At 36.9% G+C, this 17,625-nt stretch overlaps 1 protein-coding gene across 2 annotated transcripts in view; it reads left to right on the top strand.

Moving 5' to 3' along the window:
- TTN (titin) overlaps positions 1 to 17,625 on the top strand; it is a 269,499-nt gene that overhangs the window by 48,371 nt on the left and 203,503 nt on the right. The window contains exons 44-46 of one of the 2 annotated variants that reach the window (XM_054562535.1): positions 30 to 218; positions 5,500 to 5,556; positions 6,647 to 13,324. In XM_054562535.1, the coding sequence (XP_054418510.1) occupies positions 30 to 218; positions 5,500 to 5,556; positions 6,647 to 13,038 (6,638 nt within the window). In that variant the 3' untranslated portion in view covers positions 13,039 to 13,324. Of the gene's footprint in view, positions 1 to 29; positions 219 to 5,499; positions 5,557 to 6,646; positions 13,325 to 17,625 lie in introns of those variants that run through there. The other variant, XM_054562536.1, reaches the window with a different exon arrangement.

Raw genomic sequence — 17,625 nt, 5'->3', positions numbered from 1 at the left:
TTGAATATCTTTGTTCTTTTGTGCTACAGACTTAAAAGTGTCTTGGTACAGCAAGGACAAGAAAATCAAGCCATCTCGGTTCTTCAGAATGACTCAATTTGAAGACACTTACCAACTGGAAATTGCCGAAGCTTATCCAGAAGATGAAGGAATCTATACTTTTGTTGCTAATAATGCTGTAGGTCAAGTATCAAGCACAGCCAACTTGAGACTGGAAGGTAGAGTAAAACAATTTTAAGAACCACATTTAAATACAGATCTCATCTCATGTCAGTAGCAATCACTAACGATTTCATGTAAACGGTGGTTGGTCTTATCATTTTCTTTTAATCCAACTAATCGTTTTCATGTTACATGTGATGTCCTCACTTTTCATTTACACCTTCTCATCATGATTCACATTCCCTCATTTTTTTTCTTTTGCCCGCTTTGTCTCCATAACATTTTGTAATGCATTGCTCTCATCACCAGCTTTCCTGCTTCCTGGCCAGCAAGTATCAGAATGGGGAGAAATGTACTTAAATAAATAGGTATATTTGTTTTCTCATTTAGTTAGGATAAAAAAATTATATATTTTTAAATCTAAGTGTTACCATACCCCGTTTTGTTGACATAATTCTGATTCCACAGAAGCGACAGTGGATGATTTCAGATTTGTGTACCAGACAGCTGTACTCACCATCATTCCAAAAATGGCTGGGGTTGAGGGGTTCAGCATTTCTGTTACTTGAGTCTCTTAAATCATAACCAGAAACCCTTCTTCAGTGATGGGGGGTGGGCCACTTTGATCAAAAACAAGGTTGTTTTATATATATATTTTACAGAGTATTTTTCCTGAGCTAATTTAGTCTATATAGTATTGAGTATATACAAATACATAGGGTTTAGGGCAGCTTTTGATTTTTTCCTTCAATTGTAAACAAAGGATAAAACTAGATATTTCCTTAATAATTTGAAGTGGTTTGCAAAATAGAAAATCTGGTTTTACAACCAGAGGGGAAAAAAAATAAAAGCAAAAAACAAGAATACCTATGCGAAATTGCATACTCCACTACTGCCTTTGTGAACAATATTGTGAAGTTCTTTAGGCTACTGGTGTTGCAGTTTGTCTGTCTGGAAAATGGAAGTGAACTTGTATGACTTTGAATCAATGGTGACGTACATTGACAAGGCATTAGGACTGGGCTGGATGCTAGTCCACTGCTGAAATTTGCAACAGATCTCGCACCGAATGAATTCTGGTTTCAGTGCAGGGTACAACATTAAAGGTTGGCATGCTTCTTTTCAGGACTTAGCAAACTTGGAGAAGTTACATCAAACTCCCAATGGCATGTCTCTTCATCATTTTCATTTAAGGAGTCCCTTGGCCAAAAGCCCATCTTCATCCAGCCTCTATCAAGCCTCAGGGTGCACTGCGGGGAGACAGTCAGATTTCATGCAAGGGTTTCTGGCATTCCCAAACCAGAAATCCAGTGGTTTCATAACCAACAGCCAATTCTACCAACAAAAGATATAGTTTTCCATTTTGAGGAGTCCACAGGCATGGCTTTAATGCTTATAGTTGATGCTTACTCAGAGCATGCTGGGCAGTACTCTTGCAAAGCAGCCAATAGCGCTGGGGAAGCCACTTGTGCAGCTACACTCACAGTGACTCCAAAAGGTAAAGCCCATCTTCCTTCAAAGTCTTTGAATTGCTGCCTACCTCCTACTCCCACTGTTACTAATGAGAGTCTCGGCTGTTTGTTCCATTGCATATTGTGGTCAGTCCATAATATACTAATAAAGTAACTCTCAACAAGTTCCCCCCCCCCCAGGTCTCAATTATCGGATAATCTATGTATATACTCTGTTTTGTGCATTACATTAGTAATTATTTTGTTAGGCATCAATTCTGATTAACATTTTTACTTTTCTAAATGATATCTCATGCATCGTTAATGATCTATTTGCTGTATATTCTTTACAACGTATCTTGTGGAGGAAGGACAAATATTACAGAGAGAAAGAGAGAGACTCTGTATAACTGCAAAACGATCAGAAGAAAGAAACCAGACTCTATAGGGCATGAGCCTCCTCACCCATTCATCACATCCATCCCCGGATTGCTGGGAATGTATTTTCTTTTGCGCACTCCTCATACCTTAGAGCATACTGAGTCTGACATGCTGCTTCCAAGTGACAATGATGCCTTTCATCTTCATCTTCCATGCCATTTTGTGTTACTAACCTAGCCAAGTGACAAAGCTTAGATCTTAATATTCTTTTTTTTCTTGTCACTTGATTATACAGTGCAAGCTATAGCTAGGCAAAGTTCTGGGAAAGATGTAAGAGAGTCCACCAAGCCCCAGGCACTGGCAGATTCCTCTTTCACAAAGCAGGCGAGCCAAATACCCCCAAACGAAACTAAGTTGTTTCTAGGATCATCATATGAATGTGAAGTGCAGGTTTTTGAAAGTATATTTCAAAGTTCCGCCCACACAGCTGCATTCGTTCGAGATGTAGGGTCGCACCATCCCGCATCCCTTTCACCAACTGCAGAAAGGACTGGATTATCTGAGAAATATGCTGAAGAGATGATGGATGAGGCGCCGAAGATTCTTCTGCATCTTCGGGACCTCTCTGTCAAGTGCAGCAACACTGCTCAGTTCTTCTGTGTTTTAGAAGATGAGTCTTCTGTTGATGTAACCTGGACTCATGAAGGGGTGAAGATAGAGGACTGTGAGAGAGTGAAGCAGTCATAAAATGGAAATGTTCGGTTTCTTACCATTCATAATATACAGCTGGTAGACCAAGGGTTGTTTAGCTGTACTGTACGCAATGTGTATGGAGAGAAGACGACATCAGCAGTACTAAGTGTAGAAGGTGGTTATTTGATTTTTACCTTCGACTTGCTTCATTTCATCCTCATCGCTTTCTGCGGCTTTTCTGCCACTTAAATTGAATCAATGAATATATTAATTAGAGTATCTCTAAATTAGCAAGCGATCTATTCTCAATGGTTTATGAAAGTCAGCCAAGTCATTGGCCAAACTTTTTAAGAACTTCTAACTTTCCAGTCTAGATTTAGGAAGTATAACTTGCAAATCCAGGTTCAGGAAGTTGATGTTCATTTCACATGTTCTGCCTTTTCTGATATTTACCAAACGTGCCACTGAAGGAGGTTAAGGTGTTGTAGTTTAAGTATATATTGGATATTTATTCTTGTGCCAGATGCTGTGCTAAATTTAATTGTTTTAGTATTAGGAGGTTCAAAAATTTTCATTTGCCCTTTGTATTTATCTGGAGGTTCTGGCTGTTTACAAGGAAGCCATGAAAATAAAAAATTGGGCACTTAGCATAATAGGGCTCTGTCTGGACCAAAATTAGTAGTCTCTCGACATTTCTCAATAAACCATGCTGATTTTACAGCCTCAGATGATTATTTTTGTTGTTATTATGCTTGATTCTCCCCTGTGTCTGGAAAGACATGAATACATTTGTCTGGGCAAAGGATAGCTTCTTCCTCTTATCCATGGATTTTCCTTTTAGATACAAATGAAGAAAATTATTCTTCATTTGCCAGAAGTCCATGCTGTACATTTGCAGGCAAAGCAGCTTCACTGAGTCCCATGGAAGGAAGCCTGTAGAAGAAGTTTGAGCACCTCCAGGGTCTACTGAGTGTTGTGGCCTCAGATTCTTCCCTGATCTGACCATACCATTTATGAGTCGTTAGACATGGGGAGGGGCAATAAATATAGTGCTATGTGCACAGCCATCTCTACCCCATATTTTGAAATTGGCTCATTAATTTAATTAAGGGATCTACAGTATTCACTTACCAAAAGGAGGCTTTTTTCTCTCTCTTAAGCTGACATTTTGTTCTATAGCTATTTCTGGTTATATTTCCAAAGCCTACAAAAGGAATATTTCAAGAACTGAGATCTAGTTATGCAAATGAGATGGAAAACTCCATCATCCAGAGAGCTGACCTCAGCTGCTGGCTAGCACAGTAATCACAGAATTACTGTTTCTCTGGAGTTGTTATCTACAAGTTGTGTAGGTGACAACTGTGACAGTTTCTGCAGCAATATAATTGGGAAGTAGCTGTGCTGTGGAGGTGAGGCGAGTGTGGATCTTCCAATGTATTTCCCAAAGAACCCAGTGCCCTAGTCAAGTTCCCAGAGGTGATGTGATTGGACATTTTCCCCCAGGAACTCTAGTTCCAATGAAATATTATTAAAGTGTTCTTGGAGCATGAACAGTTTTTTCTTGGAAGTCCAGACTGCCTTATTTGAACGTAAGAAAGTTAAACCATAAGACACTTTTAAGTGAAGAGTGAAGGATCAGGCACAGTTATCCAATTACCTGACATAAGGCCAGTTTTGATATGTTCCTCTTTGATTTTGGCCTAGTAACTTTACATAGGCCACATAGTTATCCACGAAGGTCAAGTAAGAATGTGAAGCCTGACTTAAACTGTAAGTCAGTTTAAGATGAGTTTTTATGTGCATAGGAAGCGTCGATATTTCATCTATTAGTTTTGGAACTAATGTGCTGCTTTTCTTCTCATCCTAATGACATTCCATCTCCTCTAAGTTCATCATGTTTTTTACTCTTACAAATACAGCTGATTTATTCCTTTTCCTAACTTTATTCTTACCTAGTGAGAGAATCACAAACCAGAACAGTTAAAAAATTACCCTGGGTTCAGACACTGAAAGTTTCAAAACACTCAAAGAGTCACAGATTGAAACAAACAACCCATGAAGTAAAGAGAGAATCATCAAAGAAAACATCAAGTTTGTCATTAACTTCATTCCAAAGACCACAAGGAACTGAGAAGTCAGGGTCTCAAGCAAATTGGCACAATGCCACACAGACTGGGTTTGAGAGTGGTGCTGGCGCACCGGCCTTGCTGAAGAAGCCGCCCCAGGGATGGCTCTGTCGAAAGACTGTACCTTTTCCTTGTGTAATAAAAGCAATTTTGAGTGGATGGCTCTTTGTTTTGCTTCTTAATATGTAGTTGGGATTTGGGTAGTTTAATGTTTTAAAAACAGTTCAAATCAAAGGAGTATTACTAGCTGAAAATGCTTAATTCTGCAGGAGAAATTGAGGATAGCCATCAACTAAAGGTGGCATGTCAGAAAATGCATGTTCCTTCTAGATATGACTTCCTGTCTTAGCAAGTGTTCAGTTAATAAGACATTCAAAAAAAAAAAGAATTTTCCTTTAACTTGTGGATTGCTTTTCTGAATGCATGTGAAGGCATGGAGAACTATGGAACTAAATGTGGAAATTTCATAGAGAACAGAAAATAAAAATGTTTTAAAATCTTTCTGTCAACACTGTCATGTACTTTATCAGTTCATTGATTTGTTTGGCATGAATTTTTTGGACGCATTTGGGTGGTGTAGTTTTCCATTATAATAAAGAGAAAATTGTAACTGTATGAATCATAAACTGAGGCAGAACGTATATGGAATTAATCATTAAAACTTCTTTATGTTTTTTCCATTTTAGCCCATGAATCAATTTTACATGAGAGGATGGAACAGCAGATTGAGGTGGAGATGAAAGGTATTACTACACTGAATGTGAGATTTAAGTAGTAATTTTTAAGGATTAATAGAATCCTTGAGCTGCCTTCTTTCTTTTTTAGCATTATTGAGAAAAAAATGACATAGATGGACAAATATATCTCTTAGAGTATATATTATTACTATGTCGCATGCCTGGTTTAGTATGCCAACGGTTATATGCATTTCATAGTAATTTGTTTTATAGTAATTTAAAATCTTGAATTCAAAATTTATCAGCCATATTCAATTTCATGTTTGCAGCCATTTTCAAAAGCGTGTAGTAGGAAAACTTGGAATTTTAATGCATGAAATCATGAAATAGAAGTTTGTTTTCAAAATCACAGTGAATTAAATCAAACAGTAGACCATAACCTAGTTGCCATACTCAGAATGCAATGTCATGAATGAATTATGATTGAAATGCTACTTTATTTAGGGTGTGTGAAAAATGTTACATTCCCATTCTGGTTTACACTTCATGCACATATATCATTTTAACATTGATATGTCTCTTACACTGGCTTGCAGATAGCTGCCTTCTGTGATCCTTATTGCCTGCTTTTCTTTGTATAACGTTGTGACTTTATGGCTGTATTAGTTCGAATAAACGCCTTCTCATTTTATTTTAGCTTTTTATGGTTATAGTTCTTGTATATATTTTTAAAATAGTTGATTCTCAAAAATAAAATCATTTAATCTACAATCAAAAGGATCAGAAAGGGCGTTTATTCCACTCTCTGCAAGTCAGGTAAGATTTCCCTCTTAGCCATCAGAGGAACAAAGTTTTCCTGCTCTCAAAACAAATATGCACAGGAACATGTTATTTTGAAATGCATTTTTGCTTGTTCGAGAAGAAATTTCAACAGTTTGAAGAAAAGACCAGACAACGAACGATTTTCGTGTCAGAATCTTTTAAACAGAGCATGGTGTTGCGTTTATTCGAACAAATATGGTGAGTGAATTTTCTTATGGATTTGTGAGAATCTGTAGCATGCATTTCATTTCCTATTTTGCAATTTCATTTATTTTCAACTTTTTCAAATACTATGGAAAATAGTAAAATGCTTTATAATTTAAATTTTTTTCAGAATTATTCTCCGAGGAGGAATCTGAACATTCCGAAAGAGATACACGTGATGCCTTTTCAGATTCTGAAGACATAGACCACAGCTCCATGGCTGCTAAAAGATATGCAAGTAGAATATTATCTACAAGCTCCTGGCCTGAATATTTCAAGCCTTCTTTTACCCAAAAACTTACATTTAAATATGTTTTTGAGGGTGAACGTGCTGTTTTTACGTGTAGATTAATTGCCTGTCCAACTCCAGAAATGACTTGGTTTCACAACAATCGGCCTATCCCAACAGGCCTCCGACGGGTTATAAAAACTGAGAGTGATTTACATGATCACTCTTCTAGCTTAGAGATCAAAAGGGTCCAAGACAGAGATTCTGGAAGTTATAGATTGTTAGCAATTAACAGTGAAGGGTATGCTGAATCAACTGCATCACTCCTTGTTATCCAAAAAGGGCAAGATGAGAAATATTTAGAATTTCTGAAAAGGGCAGAACAGACACAGGAAGATGTGGAAACTGTAGCTGAAAGCAGAGAGGATAGGATGAAGATTGATCTGAGGTTTACTGGTTCTCCCTATAACAAAAGACAAGATGTGGAACAAAGGGGAATAATGCGAACTATTCACTTTAGGACAGTCAGTCCTAGCAAGAAAACAGATTTTATGTATGATGAAGAATATTTAGAAAGTAAATTTGACATAAGAGAATGGCTTAATGTAGGTGAAAATTTTCTGGATAAGGAGACCAAAATGAAGTTGCAACGTTTACGAGAGGCTAGAAAAATGTTACTGGAGAAAAAGAAATCATCTCTTTTAGATATGACATCTGAAGTAAGCTCAAGAACTTTGAGAAGTGAAGCTAGTAATAAAGATATTCTGTTTTCTAGAGAAGAAATAAAAAGCAGGTCATATTCTGATCTAGCTGAAAATCGAGATAATGTGGAATATTCAACTGAGGGTATTGTCCAACATCCACATGCCCTTCCTAATCAAATGGATCAAAATATAGAATTTAGAGAATCTCCCCCAAGTTTTCCAACTACTGTTGATGAAGAAATTCTCCAGACTGAAATGAGAATGAGCCAAGAGGCATTTATAAGAGAAAGTCTACCAAAAGACCATTTATGTGATAGAGTTCTAGTAAATGAGAATACCCAAGCAAAAAAACAAGTTGTAGAAATTATGACCAAACCTGAAATTGGAGAGTCATCTAAATCTATCACTAATATATGTAAGAACAAGGAGCTATATGCTAGTGAATCTTTGGGCACACTTACAAATATTAAAGAAAATGAAAGACTAAAAACTGAAAGAATAAGAGAGGATGATCTGAGAGAATTACAACACTCTACATCCACGCGAGTTGATGAATTCAAAACTGAACAGGAAGAAAAAGCCACAAGATATTTTGAAAATCCTTTTCAAAAATATCTGCAACGTTGCCCACCTTCATTTCTTCAAGAAATTGAATCTCAAGAGGTTTATGAAGGTGACAGTTGTAAATTTGTGTGTCATTTTCAAGGACACCCTCAACCCATAGTGATGTGGTATAACAAGGATATACCAATCCCTCGAAGTCAAGGCTTTGTCATTCATACCTTGGAAAATTCTTCAACATTAACTTTTTCTTCTGTTCATCCTCACAATGAAGGCTCTGTTACTTGTGTGCTGTTTAACCAATATGGAACAGTAAAGACAACTGGTATACTAAAAGTGAAGGCAAAGCAAAGGTATGGTGTCAAAGCACAGAGAGTCCCAGTGCTGCACGACTACACAGATGAGAAAGAAGAGCTGGCATTGGTGTTTGGCCAAGCAGAAGACATTCATCCATCTTTGAGACAAGAGGGCCAAACAAATCTCCATATGTTGCAAACTAACCCACTAGTTCCTCCCTCTGAAGACACAGAATTGCTTTCCTTTCCTGTAGAAATTCAGATAACAGCAGCAACTCCTACCCCAGAGCAGGATAAAGAGTTGAGAGACTTGTTTCCATTTGAAGAGTTGGAACCTAAAACAACACCTAGAGATGAGGCTACTCAGTCACCCAAACACAAATTTATATTTTCATCTGATATTACTAATGAGCCACCAAGAGTGTTAGAAGAAATGCCAAGGCATGCCTGGTGTAGAGAAGGGGATTTCATAGCACTTGAATGTTTACTTTCTGGTGAGCCTAAGCCAGTGGTAACATGGTTTCAAAATGGAGTCCTTTTAAAGCAGAATCAAAAGTTTCAGTTTGAAGAGGTAAATTGTAGCCACAGGTTATATATTAATGATGTTGATGTTCAAGATTCTGGAAAATATAAATGTGTTGCTGAAAACAATTCAGGAAGAGCCGAGAGTGTTTCATATCTAACAGTGGAACCTGTCACTCACAGGGAATACAGTCAATTTGAAAATATTGGTGGAATTGATGAAAAATATTCCAAAGATCAACAAATTCAGGGAGAATCTGTAAGGGCACATTTGTATGATTATCCAGCTGGTCCTTTTACTTCCCAATCTTATGTAAAGGAATATTCTATAAGAGAGTATTTTCAAGACATTGAGACAACTAAGCAGATAGCCCCGAAAGGCCATGTTCATTGCACATCTTCTAGGGAAAAAGTACCCAGATTTATGCAGGTTGCTTCTAGGTCCATAAAAACCAACAGGCCTCTCAGGGCTGAACTCATACAATGTCCAGAAGAATGGAAAGAGGGACATGTAAATAAAAAATCAAAACTGCCCCAAGCAGAAGGTACTGTTTATCCATTTGTTGATGATTTCAGTGAAGTCAAAATTAGGAAAGAGGTAAGAAATGGTTTTGGGAAACTTGGTGAACCAGGAAGGGTACATGTGCAAGAATATGCCCAAAGTGAAAATTTCTCGAATATCCACTCTGAGAAAACTTCTGAGGGTTATGATACAAAGGACTCATCTACCATTGTATATGAAGAACCCCTTGGTGAAGAGAGGTGGTACCCAAGAAAAAAGGTGAAGCATAGAATCATTGCATTTGAAAAGTTACAACACGTAGAAAAAGGAGTTCTAGAGAAAAGACCTACCAAGAAATCATTTGTTAATCCTCTTCCAAAGAAGCCTGATGACATCGACTTTCCATTATATCAAAGAGAATCAAAATCAAGTGACCTAAGGGCAAATATGCATCAGGGAGAGAAAATGTCTCCAAACACTGCACCAGATTCATCTAATATCATAATGAATCTCAAGCTGCTTTCTTCTCAAACTCAGGAGGAATTTCAAGCACAAGAGAGCGAACAACAGAAAGAAATAGGTCTTCCAGTGCAGTCTGCAGTTTCTGAAGGGGCTGCACGTGAAACACCTATTACATTGGACCTAAAGCAGTTTCACTCTCAAATAGAAAATCCAGATTTAAAATTTCAAGAATTAGATAGTAGTCAGCCAGAAGAAGCTCATTTTAAAACCCAACATCCTGCTTCTGAAACCACTGATGCTGAGAGCATTGTATTTGATCTAAAACAAATGTATTCTCATATAGGACATCCAGCTAAGGAGTTCCAAGAAACTAGGCAACAGTGGGAAACACCTCATAAAGAAGAAATTCCTAGCCCTGAAATATTACAATTTGATACACAGAATATGTCTAAAAGAGTGCAAAATAATCAGGAAATTTCTTCCAGTCAGGAGAGCTGTACTGATGAAAAGAACTTTTATTTGGAAAAAGAAGTCCAACAGATACAAGAGCAAAATTTAGAAATTGTAAACACCAAGAGTTCTCTTAAGTTCTTTCCTGAAGAAATCCACAGCAAATCAGGCGCCCTACTTCAGACCTCATCTGCAGATGTAGGAGAATCTGATATTTCTGAGAAAAAACCTTCTTTAGAAAATGGAGATCAAAGTTTCATTTCATTTTTGAAAAAAGCAGCAAGTACAGAAAAGCTTTTAGAGGTTTGTGAAATGGAGGAAGACCACACTTTGAAACCAGAGTTGGCATCATTTCAAAAGCAGGAGGGAGGGACTCAGGAATATGCTGGTGGAATTTTGGGAGACCACAAAAGTGACGTTCAGGAAGCAGACGCACTCCACAGAAAGCTCTCCCTCAGCCAGTGCTTTCCATTCATGATGACTCAAGAACAACAGAATCCAAATGATGTCTCTGAGGAACAATTTTACAAAGAAGTTCCAGTTCAAAACGAAACTTCTTTCTTCACTGCTGAAGAAGAAAAGATAGAAACTTGTGTTTCTGAGGATCTTCCTAAATTGGACAAGGCACGTTCAATGGAAGCAATGGACACTGAGTCCTCCCTAACACAGTATTTACTTGCTGCTGGAAAACATGAAGTTCCTGAAACTAAAGACACCAAAGACAAGGCAAAACTTGTCCACAGCGAATCAATCACATCTATGCAGGTTGAAGAAGTAACTTTCAACACTGTGTATGAATATTACAACCAACAACAAGAATCACTAGGTCGCCCATTTTCTCCTGAATCTGATATTTCCATTGATATGGGAAGTATAAGCAGTGAAGAAATCTCTGAGTTAGATCAGTTTTATACCCCTCCATCCTCTGTAGAACACTTTGAAACTCCAAAGTCTCCTGATTTATATTTTACTCCATTTGATACAACAAAACAACCTTCGACAAATTCAGAAGATGAGACTGTTCAAAGAACCACATCATCAGAGGAAGTTGCTGAAAGGTACTCAACACCTTTAGAAGGCGACATAGCTGAAAGATATTCCACACCCCCAGGGGAGTCTCTGGAGAGATATTCCACACCCCCAGGGGAGTCTCTGGAGAGATATTCCACACCCCCAGGGGAGTCTCTGGAGAGATATTCCACACCCCCAGGGGAGTCTCTGGAGAGATATTCCACACCCCCAGGGGAGTCTCTGGAGAGATATTCTACACCCCCAGGGGAGTCTCTGGAGAGATATTCTACACCTTTGGGAGGAGAAACAGCTGAAAGATATTATATTCCTATTGGAGGACCAAACCCCACTGGAAATTTTAAAAGGTACCCATCAAAAATAGAAAGGGAGGACAGTACGCCGAATGAGCATTTCCATACACCTACAGGGGAGAGAAGTTCAGGTTATGAAATATGGCGTTCTGATTCATTTGGAACGCCCAATGAAGCCATCGAACCAAAAGACAATGAAATGCCTCCATCTTTTATTGAACCTCTGACCAAAAGGAAGATATATGAAAATACAACATTAGGCTTCATTGTTGAAGTTGAGGGCATTCCAGTTCCTGGTGTGAAATGGTATAGAAACAAATCCTTGCTAGAGCCAGAGGAAAGAATTAAGATAGAAAGGGTAGGTAATGTGTGTTCTTTGCAAATTTCTAACATTCAGAAAGGAGATGGGGGAGAGTACATGTGCCACGCTGTAAACATTATAGGGGAAGCCAAGAGCTTTGCAAATGTAGACGTAGTACCCCAAAAAGAAAGAGCGGTGGCGCTCCCGCCTCCAGTAACACATCAGCATGTCATGGAGTTTGATTTGGAAAACAGCTCCTCGTCAAGAACACCTTCTCCTCAAGAAATTGTGTTGGAAGTTGAATTAAGTGAAAAAGATGTGAAAGAATTTGAGAAGCAAGTGAAAATAGTCACAGTTCCTGAATTTACTCCTGATCATAAAAGCATGATTGTGAGTCTAGATGTTCTTCCATTAAATTTAGCAGATCCAAATATGGCTTCAAGAGGGGGAGAAGACAAAGATTTAAAGATTGACTTAGAAGTATTTGAAATGCCTCCTCGTTTTATAATGCCTATTTGTGATTTTAAAGTTCCAGAAAGTTCGGACGCTGTGTTCAAATGTTCAGTCATAGGCATTCCCAGTCCTGAAGTTAAGTGGTATAAAGAATATATGTGCATTGAGCCAGATAACCTTAAATATGTGATTAGTGAGGAGAAGGGAAGTCATACCCTTAGAATTCGAAATGTCTGTCTTTCTGATAGCGCGACATACAGGTGCAGAGCTGTGAACTGTGTAGGAGAGGCTATCTGTCGGGGATTTCTCACCATGGGAGATTCTGAAGTATTTGCTATGGTAACAAAGAAAAGCAAAGTGACTTTAAGCAGTCTGAAGGAAGAGTTAGTCTTAAAGAGCAAATATTCAGACAGCTTTTTTGAATTTCAGGTGGTGGAGGGGCCTCCCAGGTTCATCAAAGGCATTTCTGACTGTTATGCCCCTTCAGGCACAGCAGCTTATTTCCAGTGTTTAGTCCGTGGCTCTCCAAGACCCACGGTTTACTGGTACAAAGATGGGAAATTGCTGCAAGGAACAAGGTTCAGTACTGAGGAAAGGGGCATAGGGTTCCACAACTTATTCATAACAAGCTTAGTGAAAGGTGACGAAGGTGAGTACAGGTGTGTGGCTACCAACCACATAGGAATGGCCGAGTCCCGTGCAGCACTCACCGTAATATAAAGTTTCTGGACAATATTTTAACGACTCAGTAATTATTACAGTTGACTTTATAAAAGTAAAAATTGCTTTTATATTTCCCAAATTATATAGATCTAATAAATTTCCAAATATGCCAACTCTATTTAAATGCATTACATGGAAGACCCCTGGGAAAACAGTTTCTCCTTGTGGATGTCTCATATTTGTAATACATGTAAATATTCTGTTATCTAAACTGTGGAATCATCACTGTGTCAATTATGCTGTGAAAAATCAAGCACAATTAAATATTTATTTGGCTACCTAATTGTTTGTGTTTCTACTTTAATCTTCCTTTCTCCTCCTCAAAGTGTTTTAGCAGAACATATCCTTCTTTAACAGACGAACTATATAGGTAAAGTAAAAGTAAAATGGAAGACTATGTCAGATGACCACATACGGACAAGTTTGTAAGGGAAAGTCTCTCTGCTCTGAGTAGAAGTAATTTTTGAAATTTTAACCCTTTGCAGCCAAATTCGTGCTTATTTATTTACTCGGACTTAGAATGGATAAAACAAAAAACAGAAACCAGCTTTATCCATCTGATAGCCAACTATATTATCTGTTTGACATTGCATTCTTAGTATATTCTGACTTTTAAAAATATTTTAATTATTAAGAGCCTCTTCTTAAATGTTTCAACTCTTGCTGGTTTTGAATGGACCAGTGGTGCTCTCAGGATGGAGTTCACCTGGACATTTGCAGGATGTACAAATGCAGATCTTCCCACTTTTGGAACTACCTCATTTTCTCAATTTTCAAGGTGACAGCAAGTATAAAATTCAGTGTTAGTTTAATATTTGCCTGGCAAAAAAGAAACTACCATATTACATTTATATATAGATTTTAAACGCTAGTCCAATGTCAGAATCTTTAAAATTAGGAAAAAGAAGGTGGAATGTTTTTAGAATTCAGGCAATATGGTAATTTGTATTTGTATATAACAAGATAATAAGCTTTCCTGTCATATTCACTGAATTTCATTTTTGAAACTAAACATTAATAAGCACTCAAGATTTATGTTTCTAAAGTAACATTTTTGTTCAAAATTGAAATATAATAAATCCTCAAAATCCTTAGCATTGTACCTATGTATAAATATGAACTTAAATCTTCTCATAAGAATTGTAATAAATATAGAGAAATTTCATTTTTTTTATCTGAAAATGATGGATTGGGCCAGAAGTCCTAAGAGGTGATCATTCAACTCTATGTGTCATTCTCGTGGTAACTTTTCTTAACATAATTTAGAATAAATTTTAGTTGTGCAACAGATGATGAGAAAAATGATAGAATATAGTAATGAAATTATGACTCTTTCCTCACCTCAACTCTTAAATTACTCACTGTTGCCTAATGACTATATTCATCCCATGCATTGAGCAATTTTTAAGTACCATGATTGTATTAAACATGTTAATTTTAATTCTAAAAAATAAACCTTTAATTTAAATATAACTTTCAAAAAAATTCATATAACTAAGAATGTTTACTATGTTCCTTTCATTGTACCTTTTTATTCCTATAATGGGAATGACCTAAAAGCTTTCCAAATTAAATAAGTAGTTGAGAATATGTGCAGAATGTAGACAGAGAAGTTAGGCTTACACCCTCACCTCCACACCCCCCAAAACATTCGTTTTACTTATTTTGAGTCACCATAACTTATCAAGATAGATACACCCTTGTGGAGCAATCAATTCTGTTTCAACCAGTGAGTATGCGAGATCTGTGGTAATAGTTATATATAATGAAATATATCACATCTTAAAACCTTAAAATAAAACTAATTCTATAGTTATATTCTATAGATATAATGAAATATATCACATCCTAAATCTCTGAAATGAAACTAATCCTGTACATAGCCATTAGGTAATGGTGAGTAATTATTTATTGTACTTTTAGTCACATAATTGAGGTTTAAATAAATTAGATATTCAAGTCATGACACACATAACAAGCACATTTTACCCAAATATTACAGAGCATAGATGACAATAGTTCAAAACTATTTCTTTAAAAAAAAGGAAGAAAGAAAGAAAGAAAAAAAGGTTTTAATGCCTTATTAGATTTGCATAAAGTGCTGAAAAATATACTTTTATTCACATGAGGAGGGCTTTATGTGATTTTGCTCATTAGGATTCTGTTAGTCTCATATGCATTAAACTTAAGGACATGCAGAATAACAATGATTGAATAAAGAAAATTTAGTTTTGCCCACACTTGGCTTATTTATTAATTATTGAAATTTTTAAATTTTCTGACTCAATGGCACATAACTTAAAAGCCTGAAATATTAATTTCTTTGATGCTGGATAAAGAATTCATTTATTACATAGTTGAATAGACATAATTATTAGCTGCTATGACTACATGTATTTTTTACCACATCTTTTATGTTTCAGCACATTTGAAATTTATTTACTCTCTTTTTTATGGTTAATACATGATATTTAGAAGTAAGGGAAAACACATTTCAGCATATTAGTGAGTAGGGGAATATGAACTATATTCACATTCATTCCCTTTACAGATCTTTTGGCAGTTCAAGTAAAGGGAAAGTTGATGTGAGCAATGCATTATAAATTAAATGTAAAGTTAAGTGGTCACCATCAATATATGCAATTAATCAATGATTTTATGGCTACTAATTGAAATAATAACTGAGTATGTATTCTATATGCTATAGATAAATTTACCAGTGCATATATAGGCACTAGGGTCCTGCTTTATACATGCTTATACACTAGAATTGAAAGAAATTAAGTTATAAGACTGTTCCATGTGATGTAAGCAGAGTGAACTGAAAAGATAATAAAACTGTTTTTGAGTAAGGCAATAAATCTACTATTTATGTTCTACATACATAACAGATTTAATGAAAAACCTATTCCTGATGTCAAACTACATGTCTTTCATTCTGTCATCCATGATACTGTTTAAAGAGTATCTGTTATTCATGTCTTTGTTTTTCTTTTCAATAATGTTGTCTAGGTTTTTCTTGCATAATAAAATATAATCAATGTATTTTTCAAACTGAAGTTTTATTTAAAATGTAAAAGAAATGGTCCTCGAAAGTTCTTATGAATAAAACAAGAGGATGCAGTGCTCTCTACATAGAAGTCAGCCAGCATACCCAAGGACAGGGTAATACAGAGTACTGAAGTGCTGGTAGAGTTTCATAGTAGTTTAGTGTTACGTTGCCTGCACCTAGATTATGTAGAGATTCTCAGTGTGTGCTCTTGGTTCTGGGTTTACACCTTTACTAGCACCTTGTTCATGTTAACATGAACAAGGGCTCCTGCTCCTTGACCATAGCCAAATCCATTGGGCCCAAAGGTCTTTGCATAGCTTACTTTACAATAGATGTCCCCTTCTTTCTCATTCAGAGTTGTTGATTTCTTCCCATACTTGGCACACTGGAACAGTTTTTGTGCCAGGGCTTTCCAGCTCCAATTATCCTCTCAGCAGCAGTAACAGAATGTGCACATCTGGCACACTTCTCAGCACCTCTGCATTTCTGAGCAAATTTACAAGTGGTTGGATTTGTTGCAAGCCTGTGAGGCTGAACACTCTCTGGCTTCATACCAAGTCTCTCACCTTGTCCATGTTGAGCATGCCAGGGCCCAGGCCCTTGGGTCCATACTTTTGTTGTTGTTGTTTGTTTTGTTTAAACACCAGATATTTCTTTCTCATAGTTATGGAATCTGGGAAGTCTGAGATGATCAGTGGACCAGTATACAGCATGGTCGGGTTCTGGCTTGTAGGTAGTTGACTTCTTGCTGTGTCCTTACATGATAGAAAGGGAGCTCTAGTCTCTCCCTCTGCTTATAACAACACATACTTCTTTGTATAAGATTTGTAGTTGACCTCTTTATCAGGACTTGTCTCTGTTGTGCTACCTAAAGATTTTCTGCAAACCATGCACAGAAAGTGGCAGCGGTGGAAGCTTCTAGCACCACACTGCCCCTCTTACACATGCTTCGCAGTCCTCCCACAGGCCTCATACTCGTTCTTACCTCCCCAAAGTGCCATTTGAGTGGGAGGCAGGACCATGCACCGAGGGCAGAGCTAAGGAGGCCCACGGGCTTCGGAATCACACAGGGAGTCAGGAGCCACAATCAACTTTTTTAATGTTGGGGTTGTTTTCTCTCATTTCTGATCCTCCCATTTTCTTGACTAGCTTGAGTTAACGTATGTCTTATTACCAAAGTTTTGTCAGGGTACTATGGCAATTTACACAGGCCGAAAAGAAGGCTTACACTCTAGTGACTGTGAACGTAGTTCTCTTACAAATCCAGATTAAACATTCCCTGCAGCTCCTTGTTTTGACGAATGGCTTCAGTTTATAAGCAGAAACTAGAATATAGATAATTTATTCTGGAAATAATCAGTCTTCAATTTGATAATGAGGATATTTTTAAACTCAAAAGAATTTTAGATGTAAATAATTGTTCTGGATCTTTTAAGAAATTGATTTAAATAACCCTGCGGTCTTTTGTTATAAATATTTAGCCAGCAGTTTTTCAAACTTTAGAATTGGGATTATATCACAAAAATATTCAT

Source organism: Pteronotus mesoamericanus, unplaced genomic scaffold (assembly GCF_021234165.1).
Source record: "Pteronotus mesoamericanus isolate MK-2021 breed Mesoamerican mustached bat unplaced genomic scaffold, CSHL_Meso_final scaffold_651, whole genome shotgun sequence".
NCBI classification, from domain to species: Eukaryota; Metazoa; Chordata; class Mammalia; order Chiroptera; family Mormoopidae; genus Pteronotus; species Pteronotus mesoamericanus.
Note: the sequence above shows the minus strand (reverse complement) of the source record. Positions and strands in the feature narration are given on the sequence as shown.